Source organism: Syngnathus floridae, chromosome 11 (genome assembly GCF_059516105.1).
Source record: "Syngnathus floridae isolate MCC-2025c chromosome 11, RoL_Sflo_1.0, whole genome shotgun sequence".
Lineage (NCBI taxonomy): Eukaryota > Metazoa > Chordata > Actinopteri > Syngnathiformes > Syngnathidae > Syngnathus > Syngnathus floridae.
In genome coordinates, this window is record NC_142423.1 from 11,634,717 (window position 1) to 11,655,818 (window position 21,102).

Consider the following 21,102-nt stretch of genomic DNA (forward strand, 5'->3'; position numbering starts at 1 on the left):
GGAGGAATGAAATGATCAGTCCCAGTGGTTTTGCGCCTCTGCGTCGCCGCCTTCGTGACGCTTTAAACTGATTACAAATGTATTTGTGCGGAAAACACCGGGGTGCCTTGTTAGACAAGCCCACAAGCGCTTCTTATTAATATGTTTGGCAGACATAACGCCGAGCGTCGTACATCCCGAATGCAAATAACGTGCCGTCAAAGGGGGTTCGACTAATTGTCTAGAAATGTGCTGGCTCTTGGCCCCTAGCGCCTCGCGTTCCTTGAGATCGCAGACCTCTCGGGGGGGAAAAGGCGGTTTGATGGGGAGCAGGGGGGGTTGGAGGCGGGGGGGGGGGGGGGGGTCTCTTTGATGTGTGGATCTCACGCTCTGCAAGCAGTTCTTCAATGTCTGCCAACCTGCTGTGGACTTGAATACAGTAGATGGGGAGGTGCGGGTGCCCCTTCTGCACATGTTCGTGGAACTGAGTGAGACACTGTGATTTTTAAAAACGCTCCCAGAAATGACAAAGGCCTGGAGACTTTTGCCGCTCACACTATCCTCCAGCTAGTCTCGCGACGGCAAATGTTCTCAAATGCCGTTGTGCACCGCTTGCTAATATCCACTGTTATTAATTGTGAAATATGTTTTTATGGATATAATCTTGCTGCTGTATCCGTTTACTTTGGGGAGCTGTAGACTAAAAAGCTGAGCTCAGGTGGAAGTAATGAGATGCACAACACAGACACACAAAATACACAAACACGGGAAAAGCATAAGACGCTCCAGAGGCCCGAAAACAAACAAAAAAAAGTCCCGACAGCATTGCTACACTTAGTTTCAACAATGTGCAGTATTGTCAGAAACACTGAAATGAAAACGGTATAAAAAGCAATCGTTTTAGAATCGGTTATCCAATTGATTATTACATCGATGACGAGTAAAGGTAATCGAGTAAAAAAAAAAAAAAAATCCAGCTATGGAATCCATCTGGTGTTCAGTGCTAAAGTCAATTAGAAGACAGCTGAAGAGCATGCAAGAGTGAGCGAGAGAGTTGTGGAGCATGAATAATCCATGTGCCTAAGTATTGTCAACAGGCTGCTGTGTTGCTATGACGCCACTATTGTCTCTTAAGCATTGCGTACAATCCATCCAGCAAGTTACAGAATTCTTGAATGTACACGGTGACAGCCTCAACATCATCTGATATGCATTGGCATCATTCACGTCACATGACCAAATTAAGAAAGCAGGTGAGCCTTGATTGGTTGTGACCCAAGATAGCAATTATGATGTCATTTTCAGTCGACAACAAGTGGCAAAATGGCCGCCCCTGAGTAGGATAAAAACAGGTGGATTTTATGGCATAATTCAAATTCCACAAACACAATCAGAATATCGTCTTCAAACTAGCGGGGCTACGTCGAACAGATTCTTGTAAAGACATTTTTCAAACTGACTTGCCCTTTAAATATATTTACATTTAGGTAAATTTACATATTTTCTTAGCAGTGTGGGTTTAACTTCATCCATTGACGTAAAATTCAGTTTGGCCAAGATGTAGGATGAATGATTCATTTTCCGGCTTGTAATTGAAAATATTGAGTGAGGGTGGACAATTAATCTTTCTCTGCCTCTGCTTCAAATTTCCATGGCGAAATACCTTCACACTCAGATAATAGTTTAGATTGATGTTGTTTGGCGAGGAGTTCTCCATCACCAATCTCTCTGGCTGTGACTGCATCTAAATAACCTGCAGAAAGGGCTAAACAGTTGCATCCATCATGGAGGACAATGATTGATATCTCTGCCCTCTGTTTTGCCTCTCCCTCCACGGTCGGGGTTAGGAAGTGACACGTGAACTCGGGAAATACTATACCTGGTATCAAACAAGGGGGAGAAGCTCCAACCTGATTCTTGCTGAGCGATTGCTCATCCGGGTTTGAATTGTCCTCTCTCTTGGCTGTGTAAGGTTACCCGTCTTGGTAGATACTGTTTGTTTTGACAAAAAGAAATTACTTTTCTGGATTTGTGGTGTGTAGTCAGTCGTGAAAGGGGTTTGCATGCTTGTGGAGACTGCCCCGGCGTTTCGCTTCTGTTTGTGTGCCGATGAGCCCGATCCCGATTGTTGCCTGCTTGCTGGCCTCGGATGTGCCAGCCTGATGGATATTGTGTGTGTGCCAGGCTTGGCGAGCCTTCCCTCCCCGCCCCTGCCCCACTGAAGATTGATCCCTCATTCCCTCCCATTTCTTTCTCTCACTCCCCTGTGTGCCTCTTTGCTTTTATCAGCGTGTGAATAGGTGAAGCTCTCTGGCTCCGACAGATGGTCAGAGATGCAGATGAGAAAATGTTACCAAAGTAAGCATCGCATGAGAAGTTACAACTTGAGAGAGCGGGTCAGGTGAAGGTTGAAAAAGCCACGAGGATTAAGGCTGACGACACGATGAGGGAATGAGGGAGAGAAATGCGGGAGGGGAGGGCTGGGGGTAAATCAGGCAAAATTGAATTGTAAATAAAGAGAGAAAGTCTCTCCTCCCTCGTTCCCTCCCTCTTGTATTTATCGAGTGTGAGACCACGCCTCTCTCCTTTCACTTGTCAGTGAGCTATCTGCACCGGGGCTGCACGGGGGGTGGGAAGCGATCCTCACTTCAGGCGACCGGATCTCAACACACCGGACAAGGATTAGATGCTACGGACTTGCCGGCGCAGGTGTGTGCTATTCTATTTGTGTGCATGTGTGACATAGGACCAAAAAGGGACCTACGTTATGTGCGAGCCTGTAGGTGGTCGCTCGGTCCTCTGTCGGACTTGTCTGGTGTGTAGAAGATTCAGTGCTGAAGCTTTGCCCTAGTTTACACATGAATGCTCTCATCTGTTGTGTTCGTCAATGAGATGTAGCGCTGCTCGTCGGGCGAAGACAAAACTGGACTTCTTGTATTATGCGGCTGGCTTTACCCCGAGCCTTTTGCTACTTGGTATCCAGGGGCAGAAGTTGCAACTTGACTCTCTTTATACTCTGTTTTCCAAAGTGTTTTCACAACTGTTGTTTACCGCATCAAGATGTTTAATTCATCATCAGATGTGATGTTGAGCATCTGCTGGATGAAATGGTCTCAGCGTTTAGGTGTGGACTCTTTGTCTCAGCTGCTGCTGTTTTTAAAATACGCTACATTGTGTCAGCCTCAGTTTACTCAGCCAAATATAAGCTGAACACTTGCCGAGTCTAAATTTAGAGGCAACTTCAAGGCTATCCCCTGTTGGACACTTTTGGATTGTTTACCTCTTCCACATCTTTTTTTTTTTTCCCAAGCCACTCACCATCCGTCCATTCAAGGCTCGCCATTATTGCGATCGCTGCTGCCTCTCCCATATTCTCAGCACGCCAATATACTCGCTATCCGTGTTTTGTCAATATCTTTATGGGTCAAGAGCTTGTGTCACCACTTCCCACTAAGCCACGGAGGTTATGATAGTGGAAGGGGGCTCAGAGAAGTGACCCGGAGGCTGAAATATTCATGCTGGAGCCGGCTCAATGGTCCGTGCTGTTAGCAAGCGATATGGCTGGATGGATGAACAAATGTGAGGATGGAGGGATGCAAGAAAGGAAGGAAGCTCAGGGAGAGACTTGTTCTTAAAGCATTCATTATTTATCGCCACGCACTCTTCCATGGAAGCTCTAAGCCCCACATCAACTGGCCTCTTTTCTCACCGAGATGCCTGCGGACTGAAGTAGGAGGATGCTTCTTCAGCTGAGTCCACCTGTCTGCTTGTCCCCAAGGCAATACACGCTCACGCACAAACGTCCATGCACACCCACAAATGTGCATGACCTTTTTTGCATACTCACTGCATAAATGGCAAGTGAGCACAAAATCACAGCCACCCCTGTGGTAGTGTGTAAGTCTAGTATTTTTCACCCTACCTCATTTCTGAGGCAAATTCAAATCGAGGAACGGCGACCTTGAGACCTGTTGATGTTTGCGGCCGACGTGGTGTGAATACTTAAGTGACCGCGTGGGATTCGTAAGCCGCTCGACGTGCCGATTTGTAAAGTGGCCGGCAAAAACTGTGCAGAAGAGGTGGCGAAGTAGCCCAGGCGCTCGCATGAATATGGATTGCATGCTAATGCGGCGGCTGTTGACTCAAGCTGTTGATAAAGCAAAGGACATCGTCCTCATGGCGTGCTATCGATAAACTCATTGCGGATGGATGCGGGCTGACAGGTGGCGGCTATCAGTGACAGTTGGCAAGGTGACACCACAAAATGATCTCTGGAGGCATCGCAGATGACTAGAGATGCACTGACTTTTGCTCACTTGACTGTCACCATGACAAAAAAAAAATATCCATATATATATCCATATGTATATCCATATATATATCCATATGTATATATAGATTTTTTTTAGGGCTTCACAATATATTGAAAAATATACTGTATATATACATACTATATATAAGCAGAAGAAAACATCTGACATCAGAAACAGTACAGGAGTACCTGTAATAATAAAAATAATATATATATATTAGGGCTGCAAAATATATTGAAAAATAAACAGCCGTGAGTCGCACCCGTGTCATCTTTTGTTAACTGGCCATGCTCTGAAGCAGCATCTGGAGATCAGTGTGTAAATCACAGTGCTGCCATTCCAATGATACAATGGCAGAGGGTTCTTTTGATGAGCCCTCACACACTCTCCCATCCCTGCAAGAGCAAATACTGCGCTGTGTGTGCGTGCATGTGTGTACTTTAATTCCAGTGTGGATGGGACGTGTTTGAGCAATCAAGATTCCAATTATTTCTCCATATGTGTCTGAACCGCAGCGGTGCAGGTGCCGGACGGGCTGCTGCAGCGAGACCCCTGCTAGCCTTTGAGAGGAAATTCACTGCTCTCTCAGTCCCATGAGACTCTGTGTCATTAAATAGCAAAGATGATGCTAAAGTCTTGTAATATTACTCCGTTTTATATTGGGGCCTTGCTCCAATCAAATTTGAGATCCCCGGGTCGTGGCTGACCTTTTGCTGCAGTTTTGTCGCAGCTGTGAATAAGTTATGACAGTATTAAATCGCTAAAGGCGGCGAGTGGGAGGTTGGCAGCCCTCCCTTCTGCAGCGATCCCTGTCGGATAAGACAAATCTCATTTCCATAATCGTAATTACCACCGTAATTATTTTAATCTGCTTCATCCAAAGTTTGAGTGTCAACTATAGATTTGAAGCGTTTTTACGTATTTTAATCTTCTTGTCTCAACTGCCATCTAATGAGTGCAGTGCCCTCCGGTGTCTGCAGCTGGCTCCTCAGGTGCTTCAAAAGTAAAGTAGCAGACACAGGCCGACTTTGCGAAACATCGAGGGCACTCAACGACAGGTTGAGAGGTTTGCACAATGCTCTGAAGATGTGGGGGCACGTTAGAAGAATGGATAAAAACAATTCTCCAATTCGATTTGGATAAAACGTAACCCAAAGAAACCACCAGATGAGATTTGTGGAAGCAAGAAAATGCATGACAGTATTGCGAAACCTCGCACCTCTCAGTACTGATAACAACGCAGATTTATTTATCAATGAATTAATTAATCACTTAGGGAGTGAAATTACTTACCACCAACACCTAGAATATTCTGTGGTATTTTGCACTTGGTATAAAATTGCGGACATTCGTGGACAAAAATAATGCTGTTGCAGACTTTTAGAGATTGAGATGTAACAAATAGAGATTCCCGCTAACTACATTCACATTTTGCGTCTTATGTGACAAGTCTCCTTTTGTTTTGTTGTTAGTGTGCTTTGACAACAAGGCTGCTGGCCTAATGGCCCCCCTCATTAAGGGAAATTCCCACATCCCCTTGTGTCAATTCAACGTATACGTGCAGGTGTGTCACTCGACACGGGCAATGTCAGCCGTCTCTTGAGGCCAACTCCGGCTCCAGGCTCGAGGCAATGACACCCTGTTGTGGTGTCTCTGTGCCTGCGTATGGACTGCTAATGAGCGAAGCAATCACTGACCGCCCACTTGCTAATTTCACCATGGGAGCCTCGCTCGCTCGCTCAGTCATAGTCAGAAAAGCCATCCGCTTTTTTTCCCCTTCCCTTATTTCTCACACTCCAACAGCCTCCATTTCTGTGTCCATCACCCTGCTCATGCTCCACGTCGAGCTTGGTCACACCTCCGGCACGCAGTGTCCCTACGTGCCTCGGGGTGCAGCAGCCATTGTGTTGCCGTAATAAGGTTTATGGAATTACAGATCTCTGAAATTGGATTTTCTCACTCTGCCATAGCGGTGCGACTACAGGTTTAAAACCTCGTGCATCAGGGAAACAAGTGACCTCTGACTGAACTGCTTTTCTCTTCGACAGAATCCTCAAGGTAGGCGAGAAAGAACACATGTCAATTAAATCCAATCCGTCAGGAATTGTTTATTCTCCTCCCGAGTCAACTCAACTCATAAACAAAAATAAAACTTTGGCTTGTATGCTCCCGCAACTTTGACAGCGCATTTGATGTAAATCTTACCCAGTTCATATTTTGATCTACTTTACCCGACACTCATGTCAAAGTCGCTATAAATTCTTCAAATATCCAGGTGAAGAAAGTCATAGGAAATCTTCCATCCTCATTAACTTCTTCAAAACGTTTTGAGTGGAAGAGTAGTGGGCAAGCGAGGCCGAAATAGGCAGCAAAGAGTCACATTTAGGTGTTGCCAGGGACTTGGCATTCATTAGGAGTATTCTATAGTGGCGGCTTAGTGAACTCTTAATTGGAAAAGAGAGAGCGTTTGGGATGGGAGGATCAATAGGGGCAGTCCGGGGGTTCCAGCCCACTGAAATCAATCAGCCTCCTCCCAGATGAGGAGACAGCAGACAATCAAAGAAAAGACCATCAGGGCCGCTGCCTGCCCGTTTATCCTCCCGGCCCAAAGTCATCAGGCTCAACCTGAACAGATGTGAAGATCCATTCCAGCCCATCGCGTTCGGGGAAGGAAGGGAGGGGCCGAGTGGAATCGAGAGCTTTTCCCTGTTGTTGAATAAATTTGATCTCATTGCATGACAATCCCCATGCAATAATCTTGTAACAAAGCATAGACATAAAAATATATTTTTTTTAAAAAGTCTCATCCCCTCCCACCTCTTTTCCAATTCAGTTGCCTAAACCTTCCTATTCTCTTTCCCTTACTAAGATGCAAATCCTTCTCTGTTCATTACATAACGTTAAAATGATTGTTCCAACTAAAATATGATTAATACTCGGGGATTCTATGGAAATATGAAATGAATCCCCAGTGTATTTTTGCTCTGCTGTTAAAAATAATCCCTTTCTCCTCATTTTCTTCCTGGCGGGTAATAGCCATTGCTCTTCCCGCTGACTTTTTGATATATGGTGCTCTTCTTCACATCAAGGACAAGGCCAGGTGTCGCATTTTCTCTCAGTTGTCATGCCTGTCACACGACGGTGTTGCCCGCAGCCTGTTTCAATCCATTCCTCTCTTCCTCCCCCTCGCTTCTTATTTATATTCAACCCGTCACTCCTTTATTGTCACGAGACAAATGAAAAGTATATCTCCCTTGCAGACTGCCGCATTAGCTGGCGTACACAAAGTAATGCCCATGTCGTGTTGGGCCAAATAATCCCGTCAAAATCAATAATGTCTGCCGTGTCCTCGTTTTTGTGCCCCCGATCCAGAAATAAGAGCAAAGCGAGCCGTGACAGTCCGACGATCTTAAATGGACAGATGGGAGAGATTGACAGGCACAGGTGTCCAGTCACCTCTGTTTGATGCCCGTGAGCGCTTTGGTAGAACCGTACCGGAGAGAGAACAGCTGGGATTAGAGACGTGCCTTGGCGCAAACATATATGTGAGCTTACCCGCTTCTCAGGCGGATTCTAAAACCGGCGACACATTTGTGTGTGTCCGTACGTTGGGCAAAACGTTGGAAAGGAACAATACCCCAAAAGGAGGGTTCGTGCAGCAATTAAAGTTGGATGGGTTCATCTCACACTAGACACATGCAAAAAAAAAGTAAGAATTAGAAATAATTTCACTGACTGTATAATGAGTTGTTCCAAATTTGCGACTTACCTCAAATGCGTCTTTGCGGTGTTTCATAAAACTCTTCAGAGGGTTTTTGTTCCGTGTTGGCATTCTCAGTGTTTATCAAGAGAAGGGATTTTTTTTAAAAAGAAAGTAAAAGTATGTCAGAACTGTTTGAAACTGAAGGAGAAAAGTGTTCCAAAACGAAAGTCACTCATTAAAAGACATTTGGACTTTGTGTTTTGCTTCACAGTGAGCGGCTTGTAAAGCAGACAGCGTCCGGCTCCTCTTGTTCTCAAGGCAGCTAAGCTTAATTGGAGACCTGAGGTAACACTTGTTTTCAAATGACCATTTTGGGATGTGCTTACAATGTGATTGTCGTTAGTGTGGTCTATGGGTCATAGAAACATTTTCACTGTGGAGTGAAAGTGAGTTTTGACTTTTCACTAAAAGCCACTAAGCCTTTGCATTACCTGGCTTCAGTTCAGGTAAATAACAATGAAGATTTAATAGGCGTGAAATCAGCGCTCCGATATTCAATGTGTCTGCTTCCTACATATGGTCTCATTATTTGTTTGGCTGTTACACTAACTGTATTGGTTCATATGCATGTTTATTCTATTTTATTATTTTTCTTATGAGTGTATTACTTTTATTTATTTATTTATTTACATTTTATTTATTTTCATTTTTTTTTTTACATTTACTCTGATTATTTATTCGTGGATTTACGCCACGGGAATGCGCAGGTGTACCTAATGAATTGGTTTTTCTTCAAAGAGGAATACATTCCAACTCCGATTATTGTTCCCACTTTGGTCGATTTGTCATACCTTGGGTGAGACCAACAATACAGCAGACTTTTGTTAACCTCACCCAATTTTTTTGTTTTTCTATAAATTTGTCACATCCCAGAGACAGCCCAGGCATCTTTTGAGTCCTCGATTCGTCACTTCAATTCATCTGTCTGACAATGATGAGCACAAAGAGGAGAGCGTGCTCATTGTTGGCTCCTTTGGATGAATCGGTGATGGTATGGCCCAGTAGTGGTCTCAGCACATTTGCCCGCTCTGGTTGTCAAGGCTCTATGCTAATTAGGAAGAGACGAGGATAGAGTGAAATGAAAAGATCGAGGAGAGAGTGAGCAAAAAAAAAAATAGAAGCATTAATGAGCAAGGCAAGGAAGGATGGGATTATTAAAGCAATAACTGGAAAAATAGCCTTCACGTCTCAAGGCTTGAAGCTGTAAACCCGCTTTCATCTCTAAACAAGCAAGGAATGCGGGCCTGTTTCATGCTTGAAATTACTTTTTGAGCTCTTATGGGGGTTTTTTTGTTTTTTTTTTTAGTGCCGTATCAAATAATTATTTGGACATCTCACTGACTGGAGCCATTCAGTGTGAATCAAAGCACGAGAGTCATGTCCAGGAGCCAAATCTGAATAATTTGATGGCCAGCTGTTCATTTAGTAAGTCGTAAAAAAATACTGGACAAAGCTGCTCATTTTTGTCTGCATCTGGAAAATAAAATCCTGTTTTTATGGATCACCAGGGGGAAGAACTTTGATTCTCTTTTTTTGTCTCAACGACACAATCAGGAGTCGACAGGTGAATGATATGCCTTTGGTAAGCTATTCTGTTTGAGGTCTTCAAGTCCCCAGTATGAGGACACAGCTTCCAATTCCCTTTTCTTCTCTTTGTGGCACAAGCCTGCTGCAGTGCAGGAAAGCCAAAAGTATTTCCATCTGGAAAATTTTTCATTCTGCACGTGTCGATTACATCAATCGCATCAACTGGCCTTCCGTTGAGCTTGGTGTGTTTTGTGAGCACATTTTTCCTCTCAGCTGCTTGCAGGCGTGTGATCTGACGTACTTTCTCATCCCGCGAGGGGGCAAGAGGTTATTTTCCCTTTCCAATGTGACCATCTTGTTTGAGGCTTTTTCTCACCTCCTCCATGGGCACACCACACGGTCCCTTCAGTGTCCCTCATTTTCTACATCAGCAAGATTGGAAGTGCCAGCTTGCTTCCATGCTCCACTGATTAGAAGTCAAATATTAAAGTGCTGTGTTGTGAGCTCAGCCTAATTGATTCCTTCCGCATGGTGCACACATAAATGGCCTGACAGCAGGCGATACCAGGCTTTGTCAACAATGGGCACGCTGCCCAGGACGGCACCCCAGTGTAGCCCCTCCCCCCCCTGAGTGTGCCAACCTGCGGCCCCACATGCACAGAGGCTGCTTGGCAGACTCCCCAGCGGCAGCTCATTGTCGGTGTCATCAGTCGCCTCCTTACTGGCGAGGGAGTGGTTAGCAAGAGTGTATTTGTGCATCATGCAAAAAAAAAAAAATTCAGACACCACTTCTCTGATATCATCACAATTCCAGCGCTCTCGCTTGCCCTGTTAACACACCATTAAGATAATTGCTCTAATAGCTTTTAACGATACGCGTTTAACAAGGAGCTAAACAAGCTAAACGTGGATCATCGCTGTCCACCGTTATTGAGAAAGGCTAGCTATGGATCCCCCGTCCCTCTCTTGGCTACTTAGGCCATGAATTTATTGGCCATTTTATGTGCATCTTGAATGGACCTGGATCTGTGTTTATTTTTAATGCCTGTGATGCAGGCAAGGCAAGACCCCGTGTCACGCCGTGTTCACGGAGGACACGCATTCGTCCACGGTCGTCTTCTCATGAATCTGATTGACCTTCTCGCTCAGTGTGACCTACGGTAAATGCTGAAAGGTGCCTATTCATCTCCTGCTGATTGGAACGCTCGCAAAATCTGCTGTTCTGGCTGATGGTCCATTTTCTATAGAAGTCGGGGGGGTGTTGTCGAGCTTGTCGCCAAGTACGCTAATTGCACTATTACTGAAACGGAACCACGCTGACATTCATTACAACACGGGGTGATAAACTCGATCAAGCCGTTGCTGTTTTCTATGAAGTGGGAAAATATTGTGAGTGAACACAAATGGATGGTGGTAAGGAGAGAGCTGGTTGTTGTTGGGGGGGTGTTTGTCCGTGTGGAACATTTGGACAAAATCCCAACATGTAGCCTTCTCCAGCCATGAAAATCCTCCGAATTTCATACTTGAACGTTTCATTTCACTGTGACCAATCAGCAGCACAGCTGTGAAACTCGGGGCGGCTTTGGTTGTCAAGGCCACAGAAAAGTAATCACAATGTCCTCTCCCCTGAGAACCCAACAGGGTTTTCATTTCTACCACCGTCCTGCCACTTTGCTGCCATAGATCCCGGCTGGGGGTGGGGTGAGGGGGGGACACGGTCTGACTGGGGGGTCGTGATTGCAACCACAGGAGAGGGTGACAGTTGGCTTTCTCTCTGATAGCAGTCTAATCGAGGTCTAATGGGAGTCCCCAAGACCTCTGCTGTTATGAGGGAATCAGTCGCAATAGAGGGACAAAAAGGTCAGAAGAGAATAACAGGCCGGTCAACCGTCCCTCTTTCTCTCTTTCATTTCTGTTTGTTCGATTTTTGCTGACTTGAGAATCTTTTGACAGGTAAAATGGTGGATGCCACTTAAGCTGCACAAATACTGACTTGTATACACATCACACAAATCTGCTAATTTGGGTTGCCTTTTTTTTAACTAAATGAATATTTATTCGAACATTAGAAAGCAGACGAGCCTTTGGAAACAACCAATAAGAAGCATCCGCTGTAAAGGGAGAAGGAATGATTACTAGCTGATCAATCTGAGCGCTCATTAAAAGGCTGCCAAGGTCTCGGCAACCCGATACAACATCAATAGTGGAACAGCCGCAGTCCTACGGGCATGTTTGGCAAGCTGCTGGCAGCCTCACTGTCATTCCGAGGTGGGCAACATGCCAGGGACCCCCTTGGCGGGCCACTTAGGCCTCCCCGCGGTCCCCAAGCACAGGTCAGGACAGACAGATGGGCCGTCTGGGCAGCTATCCCACGGCGAGACCGCAGCGAGATGGATACCGACCTATCGAGACGCCAGCCATGTGCTCTCCCAGTGTGAGGCCCGCTTTGCCAATTGACTGCAGTAGCGAGACCTTTTTGTTTCATTTTGAGGCCCGTCGCAAACTCAAATGCGTCTTTCACATACGACCCGCTGAGCTTCTTAACTGCTACACTTTTAAAAAAAAAAAAAAAACATCACTAGGTTTTGATACATCTCCCCAAATTCCTGCTGGGAAAGCCACATTGACGGAATCATTCACTGTGGTGATTTTAGAGCAAAGCACACACACACAGTGGAAATACGCCTAAGCAGCCGAGCGGAAAAAGTCTGTGTAATTTCAGGTCTTCCCTCTGTGCTCCAATCTTAAACCCCCTGTGTGGCTCCAATAGGGGAGGGAGCAAAAACCCATTAATCCCTTGACAAAAGGTCCCACAGAAAGCTAGCTAGCGATGCAAGGGGTTACAACTGCGAATGGGTGGAGAGCAAAAGTAAAGGTGCTCCCCTCGCCTCCTGAGCCCCAACTCCCAACGGCATCCTTAGACAAAATGAGATAATGCACCCTCCAACTGTCATCACCCCACAAAATAATCCAACACAGTCAATGGCCTAGAAGTAGTCCAAGCTGTTGTCATCAAATAAATTTTCCTCAAATCTCCGGTGATCACTTCCGTGGCTGTTGAACTGTAACTTCCAAACATCTTGATGATTTCCTCTGTGAATAATTCAGCGGGATAGAAAGTCTTGAATGGATGCTGGGTGTAATCATGGCGAAGCAAAAGCCATTATGAGAAGTCCCTGTTGCAGATGCTAATTAGATTGCGGTCATGATCAAAAAATAAAAAAAAGTTAAATGATCTAAGAGCCAAATTATCTCACACGTTCCCAGTATTTAAACTAGCTGGTCATATTTGAGAAAATTAATATCACGATTTCTTATGTTGATAGATGTCAACAAATCACAACATGTCTAATTGGTTTTAGCAGGGTGGAAGTCACGCGCATTGACGTCTCTGGGAACTTGCTAAATTGGTCGTAGCAGCGCAACAATGGCGGCTGACTGATTTGTCTGTAATCCATTTGACCGAGATGTGATTCACTGTAGGGGGGCTTTGCTCGTTGTTAGTAAGTGCCAATAAGGAACGGCCATCACTCAGCGGGCTGTCCTGTCCACCAGCTTGCTCGCTTGTTTCAACTGTCAAGCCCCGGCTCAAAGGAGCGAGGCCACTGGGCCGCTCTGTCACAGGAACCACAAATGGCTCCTTATCAAAACCACAATAGGACAGAAAAGGCTGAGACATCAGCGGACTGTAAAGCAGCCGATCGACGTGGCCGAAAAAAAAAATGCTCTGATGTGAAAACAGTTGCGTGTTTACAAAACGCCATTGACGGGCTCTTCTTTCTTCCTTCTAAATCCGTGGGGGGGGTTAACCCCAAGTCGGGCACAATCGGGGGTCTGTGTGTGTTTTCTCTGTGTTCTCTTTTTTGGGGCTCTCTTGGAGCACACCACCGAGTTGCACGGGAGGAGGGGCAAATGTCGCGACCCCTCTTTAGGACCACCACGCTAGCGCTACATGCCACTTGGTCGTCCCGGATACAGCCAAATGACAAGCGTCAATGTCATCGGAGGCGGGGCATAAATTCAACCAGCACAAAAAACATCGTTATATGGGACGTGGCCGCAATCCAAGTACAAATTCACTTTTGTTGGATGAGTGAGTGTGTTCAGTGTGGAGGCGACACAAAAGGCAAATCGGCGGGTGCTTGATGGCCCAACGCTGGGCGCGACAATGCGCACTCTTCATATTCTGCACATTCACAGACAATTAGTCTGACTCTTGTCCTGCTCTTTTGTCAGGGGAAGATTTGATGTCTGATACACAGCATTAGTGCATGTTTTTTTCGACGTATCACTTTCTGTGTGGTTGGGGGTCATTTATAGTCAGCAGAGCGAAGCCGGAGAATCCGTCACAGCTCTTTTGTTCTCTGAGGAACATTTCCTCACTGGTCCTTGATGTCTCTCTAGCTTCTCATCCTCGCCTTTTTATTTGCCAGTAAACTCTTCACCAGGCATCCCATCTCACAGAGTCAGAAGCATTTAAAAGATAATGGAGCTTGTAGATCACAGACTTGCCGAGATGGCACACCGGCGTGATTAGTAGTTATTATCTAGGTCTGGGTGAAGTCCAAGCTCTTCAATTGTTGGGAAGCCTTTCAAAACACAGCAAGACCACTCCAGAGCTTATTACACAAACTGGAGGTTCAACTCACTCGTAGTTGTGAATTTCTTCTCAGCTCAAACTGTTCTATTTCTGGAAATCAATGTCCAGTATCTGCCGCAAGAGTCAGAGAGGCACTCAACGCCTACTGGCGAGCTCACATGATTTCTTCTTCTGGAAAGTTAGAAGGAAAAAATGTCAGGCAAAACTTGAGAACAGTGACTTGGAGACTAAAAATACAGTTGGCTGTTTTCTGATCTGTATCATGCAATCTCTAAATCAAAAAGCGCCTTGTCAAATTTGGTGATTTTTAATTTTGTGTTTTCCCCCTGCTGCCCATATTTGACTCATGTTGACAATGTGAATGTTTATTTTCTCTCCCTTTCTTACAATTGAAGACCTGCCTTTATTATTACCTTCGCATGTATGAGGTCTACATTTTAATATAATTTATTTCATGAAATTATAACGTTCCCACTCAGTAGAATCGAAACACCCACGCATGACTCTCTCTCTCTCGCTCTGCTGCGTTCTGCAAAACCTTTGGCATACACGTATTTTTCTATTGTAACAGCTTCTACTATTCTGGGAAAGATTTATTAGAGTGTATCCGCGGGAATTTGCTTTACATTATTACGGTTGCTGGATGTTGCGCAATAAGCACGACTTTGCGCCGAGCTCGAAGCTTTTTTTTTTATCCAGGCAAGTTTTTATGAATATACAAAAAATAAATCGATTTTATAATTATGCTGATTTATTTATTTGGAACCCGCTGCTCTAAGATCACAACAGTTTGATGGACGACCCCAGATTGAGTTCTAAAAGTTGGAGTTGACTTTTTAAAGTTACATTAAACTCTATCAAGCAGCGTTTTACTCTTACTGTGGAGTCATCAGACTCACTGCAGGATTAACAATGCGTTAAGCACCTCATTTGCTCTCATTCCTCACCGATTGCCCAAACAGCACATTCCACATCGCATTAAGGATTAAGAAAAATGGACCCGTCGAGAAAAAAAAAACACAATCAGTAAATGTTGTACGGCGGCGAATGCCACTCAACGCAACTGTTGACATTAAACGCAAGTCTGATTCTCACAATTTATTTTAAACTTGGATTGCTAATAGAGAAATGACAAGCAGGTTCTGACAGCTGCAAAAGTAGCGAGCTTATCAGAACCGTAGGCAAATCTAAATGAAATCTTAGCGTTGAAGGGGAGCTCAGCTTTTGCATTTATCTCTGTCATTCTCCAACATTGCACATTAGGAAGTAAAAGCACATCTTGGAAAAAGACAGGCAAGAAGAGTCAGAAATCAAAATGTATCAAACTGTTGGTATATACTCCAAGTATCCCCATAATATAAACTTTTAGTAGCGTAGGAGGCCTACATTTTTTTTTCCAAACTTTACAGCAGTAGAGGGAAAGCTGATGATGAAAGATGGCTGTTTAATATTATGCTAAAAAAAAAAGGGTTCAATACTGTTTTGACAAGTCCGAATTCATTCTTCCGAGTCCACAGCCAATTTCGCTTTCTCGCTCCCTCTCACGCACAACTGACAGAAGTTTGCCTCATATAAATGTATGCCGTTGCAGAATTTACATCTCAATGCCAACTTTTGTTGGTAAATTGAAGGGTCCTTGGGGATTTCTCACATTCTGTTCCGAGGGAGGCGTGCCAATGGGAACAAAGTCACACTTGAGCAAAGCCCTGCCAGCCTCAATTACCACCAAAAGAATCGGCTCGGTAGCCTTGCGGCACACAACCTTGGTTTTTTTTTTAACTTTCATATTGTTTATTTATTACAAGCAACAAAATATCGATCATTCTGATGTCGAGCAAATCTGAACTTGTGTTTTTTTCAACGTGTCAGCCTCGAATGTTAATGTTGACTCCATCTGCGACTGAGGTGCTTCCGCTTTGTTCCTTCCTGACTACACGCCTCGAGCTTCGTTCCTTTCTTCAAGCCTTCTCCGTCTTTTTCCCTGCGCCTCTTTTGCTCTCAAAATTCGTTTGCGGGAAAGATTTGGAGCCTGGCCTTTCTCATCCCCGCATACAAGATCCCACCGACGTGATTAGATTGAAACATGTAATGTGCCTGGACTTGTTTCCCTTCAGTTTGTAACAAACATCTCCCCCCACCATGTTTTTCTCATATTCTAGCTTTCAATCTGTCTCAGGGGGTGGCAGAAGGGATGAATCAGACTTTTATGCCTCGCAACACCCCGTGTGTTTTATTTATAGGGGAACAGTACATTAACGCCTCGGCAAAGTCTTTGGAAGATTTATCAAGCGCTCTCTCCCTGCCTCGCTTGAGTTGTGAAATTTAAAAGCGCCGTTATCGGCCAGTGTGACGAGCCGATCCGGTTCGCGTAGCCACCCGGTCTTGCCGTGGCGCCCGTGCTGCGACACTGTTGTCGCTGCATTTATAATTCAGTTTGTTCAATAAAAGATGTGCAAGCGTTAAGTTTTTATCTAGTGATGCGGCGCTCCCGCTGTCTTGAGCCTCTTACAAGCGCATGACTGAAGAGCACAAGTTTCCTTCGGCGGCGGCGGCATCACTTTGCATTAGCGTCCCCTTACGTGATCCGTGTTCCTCGTGCATGCTTTTAGTAGCTCATTCCCTATGATATCATCTTCTGCCCTTTCTACCTTGTTTGCCAGCAAGTGTTAAGATTTTAAAGAGTCTTGCCGGGAGTTACTTATGTTGTCCCCCGGTTTGAATTGAAATAAAATATGTTCTTTTAGAGTGACTCAGCTATTCAACCAAGAGCTGAAACAGGAAGGAGAAAGAGAAACAACATGGCTTCCATGTTGACACTCTTTGTCTGCTTGGAGATTTTAATGCAGGCAGATAATAAAGGGAGATGAAAGAGCGTATGCGGGGAAAAAATGGAATAGAAAGGAATATGTGTGAGCTGATAAAAGCCTGAAAATCCAATTAGTCCTTTCGGTATCAAGTGGGTCTCTTGGGAGAAATGTCAGGACATATCCTCAGCCGCAGTATGTCAATAGTCCGATAATTCACATACTCCGCTATTGATGGAACACCAAGTCATGTTGAGCTTCAAATGTTTTCACGGGACCAAATTTGGCACCTTTATGTCAGCTTTGTCGGCAACGACTCGGAAGATCTATCAAAGGGAAACGCTGAACATTGCAAACCACAAATGATGAAAAGTGGACTTGGTTGCAGTGGATCGTTTTAATTCCAGCACACTGAGTTCATTCTTTGTCAGCCGTAGATGCCCTTGAATCCGTTTTCGTCACCGGGTATTTGCTGCTGGTTGCAGTCGCAGCCTTTTAGGGGAGTTTCTTTCTGTTGCCAAGCCTTGCTGCGCCTTTTCATAGCTGGTGTTTTTTCTCATGCCAAAAAAGTCAAGGCAATAAAAGCATGGAGAACATTCTAGTCATGTGGTCCGCTTTTCCGTGCTCATTATGGTTATTTCGATTAAACCAAAGTAGATGAAGTGAATGGCAGCCATCCATCCGACATTACTTCTTTATCTGTGTCTTTATAGATTTTTTAGTCATTTGTTAAACCCCGCTATATTTCTGTAAAGGAAACACAGGAGTCCCACTGGACTCAATTGTTGTTGTTGTCTTCATCTGCAGACAAGAATCGTTCTGACCGCATCCTCCTCGAGGTTACACGCACGCACGCGCGTAACGCAACACGCACGCTTTCCTCTTCCTGACAGCCGAGCGTCTCGGCAGCCATGCTTCAGCTGCCTGCAAAGTGTTTATGATTCTGGTCACTGGGGTGTCTGTCTGCTTTGATTGTGTCATTAGATAAACACATTATTGCGGCGCTTTAGTTCTGCTTGGCAGCTCAATCGATGGCGTGGGGTGCCGCGTTCTGTAATTTGGTTTATTTAGTCGGCTCTGTGGGATTTTATTCATGTAATAATTGCAACGGTGTTATTGAAGGTCGATGTTTCCTGTAGAGTGTTTAAAAATAACTCACTGCAGAGTGATGCCTTTAATAGATAGGTTTCGGCTAAACTACCGAGATGAGTAATTACGGCACGCTGCCATCATGAAAACATTGTTGTGAGCCTTTAGTTCATCGTATGCTATTGTGTAAATAGCTAATCATCACAACGTACTCTGTATTATTTTGCTTTGTTTTACTCACTTGTCTACAGCCAGCACTGCAAATGAGAATCTCAATTGCCTTGACTGCTAATTAAAGTTTAATAAAAAAATGGCTGGATAAATACATTTACATAAATAATAGTGTTTTCCTTTTTTTCCATGTAATGCTCAAGTCACCCACATAGCAAAGTAAATATGTTGCATGAAAATTTTTTTGCACCTTTCACTTGTAGCGTTGCGTTTACTGACAGCAGTAATATTTTTTCTCGTTTGCACATTTTTAATCAATTCGAGTTTGATTATTTTCGGAATCTTGCTGCTAATTGACCTCTGCCCCCATTTCCATCCTGTCATCCCCTTATCCTTTTGAATCCACCTCTGTTCCCCATCCCTCCCTCCCTCTCACAGGGTGGTGGGGGCCGAGCTGGCCCCCAGCCCAAGCCCATTAGCCCCCTTCCTTGCAGCCATGTGTTCATCACCAGAGATCATTACACCAAGCCAATGACACCACTCTAATGCATCATTAATGATTGATTAACGAGCTGAGCTCAGCTCAAACGAGCGCATTCGTATGGAAGAGCAGCCCGGAATGGCTGCGTCAGGCTTGCATCTGCTCTTTCTCACCCGCTCTCTGTATACGTGACGCGCATCATTCTCAATCCGGGCCTTGTCTCCCAGGTCGAGGCAGCGGAGCGCAAAAGTGGCTGTGTGAAACCCGGGACGGAGGTGGAAGTGACCAGCGTCATGGCAGAGCTGCGACTTTCCACCCCTCTTCCACTTCTCCTCCTTCTCCTCATCCTTGGAGGAGTTCTCCCAGCGGCACAGGGTTCCAGTTATCTGTCGGGCTATCGCACGAGGTCTCGCCTCCAGCGGGACCGGCAGATTCGCAACGTTCGACCAAACATCATTCTCATCCTCACAGATGATCAGGATATCGAGCTGGGTAAGAGTCTTATTCTATTTGGGCCTCCATCTGTCCGTGTCCATCTCCCATGCACATGATTATTCTGTCCAGAACCAGAAAGTTGGCCTCGAGCAGCCTCTTGGCACTGTGACAACTGGCTTAGTCAAAGTCATGTGCCTCGCTTTGCCTCCCTCTCCCATGGCTGGCATGAAAAACAGGCCGCCTATGCCGAGCATTGTTAAGGTGCCAAACGCTTGCCTTCTCCCTACCCACTTAGGGTCTTTAGTTGGGATTGGACCAGAGTGGCCGCATAATAGCCCGGGTGACATCTTTTGTCCTCCGTTGATGGCTAGTGAGAAGACTCTCGGTGAAAAGCAGGAATTTATGGTCAAGCATCTGTTTCCCCAAACAATTACCATCAGCTTGAAAAGCCTTTACGACACACGAGTCCAAATGGGTCACACTTAAGCAAAAAAGATTGATTCTTTCACGGCTGCGCACGTCTTCTTCTTCTTCTTCCCGCCATCCGATGTAATGGCTTTATGTTTATTTTTTTACTTTGTACCCTTTTACTCGCTTTTTAGCTCTTCAACTGTTGTCGTGTTTCTTTCATTTGTTTCTGACTCTCACCCCCCCCCCCCCCCTCCCTTCCACCCTCTCCACTGTTTTGTCCCCAGGCTCAATGCAGGCCATGAATAAAACTCGGCAGATCATGGACAAGGGCGGAACCCATTTCACCAACGCTTTCTCCACCACGCCCATGTGCTGCCCGTCGCGCTCCTCCATCCTGACCGGCAAGTACGTCCACAACCACCACACCTACACCAACAACGAGAACTGCTCCTCGCCCTCGTGGCAGGCCCACCACGAACCGCACACCTTCGCCGTCCACCTCAACAACTCGGGCTACAGGACCGGTAAATGTCCAAACAGATTCCAAACATCACATCGTTTATTACGCATAATGATTTGTGTTCTTCCCGGTTGATTGACTAGCTTTTTTCGGAAAGTATCTCAACGAATATAACGGCTCCTATGTGCCCCCTGGCTGGAGGGAGTGGGTAGCGCTGGTGAAGAACTCGCGCTTCTACAACTACACGCTCTGCCGAAATGGAGTTCGAGAGAAACACAGCAGCGACTATTCAAAGGTACCTTCGGAAATTCAATTTTGTCGCTCTGACTTTGTGGCTCATTTTATCCCCGTGCCCAACCACAGGATTACCTAACAGACGTCATCACCAACGACAGCGTCAACTACTTCCGAATGTCCAAGCGGATGTATCCCAACCGTCCGGTCATGATGGTTCTGAGCCACGTTGCCCCTCACGGCCCAGAAGACTCGGCCCCGCAGTACAGCTCCGCCTTCCCCAACGCTTCGCAGCACATGTGAGATCTTAAGCGACCTTCCCAACGCACACATCAAGCGCACTCCAGTCTAGCTTTAATTGCCCGTGAAGCTTTTTTTTTTTCCTATATGGACTTGCAACTCTATTCGAGCCATCTACTTATGCAGCTCCACTTTATTACCTTATTAATCGTCACTGACGAGCACAGAGATCCATTTTTACATTTTGACACGCACGGCTATAAACTCGCTCGTAAGTCATCTTCACATTGAAGCTTCATTTCATTCCACCAATAATTCAATAAGAAATTCAATAATCACATATGGGTGATCTCTTCCTCCACTTGCCGGGATGTTGTTGGCAGCCGAGCCTCTCGTGAATGCGGCTCCGATTTATTTGGCTGACGTGTCGTTCGCACCGTCGGCGCCGCTGTAACGAGTCCTGCTAATTTGTTCCATTTTGTCAGGAGAGATGTGAATGTTGTCAAGCTAATGATGACAGACTCATATCGTCCAACAGCAGAGCCCCGTTGTCTTTTCGACGCCTCGTGCTCCTTCCTGACTGGTCGACCCATAC

The 21,102-nt window shown here is 45.4% G+C and overlaps 1 protein-coding gene across 12 annotated transcripts in view; it reads left to right on the plus strand.

Annotated features, from left to right (window-relative positions):
- Positions 1-21,102, plus strand: part of sulf2a (sulfatase 2a) — a 31,462-nt gene that overhangs the window by 3,568 nt on the left and 6,792 nt on the right. For 3 of the 12 annotated variants that reach the window (XM_088390281.1, XM_088390282.1, XM_088390292.1), the window contains 4 exons: positions 18,955-19,219; positions 19,858-20,097; positions 20,177-20,328; positions 20,397-20,566. In XM_088390281.1, coding sequence (XP_088246407.1) covers positions 18,955-19,219; positions 19,858-20,097; positions 20,177-20,328; positions 20,397-20,566 — 827 coding nt within the window. Of the gene's footprint in view, positions 1-2,578; positions 2,689-6,262; positions 6,351-8,266; positions 8,341-9,361; positions 9,481-9,563; positions 9,638-18,954; positions 19,220-19,857; positions 20,098-20,176; positions 20,329-20,396; positions 20,567-21,102 lie in introns of all 12 variants that reach the window. The other 9 variants (XM_088390285.1, XM_088390287.1, XM_088390283.1 and 6 more) reach the window with 7 other exon arrangements.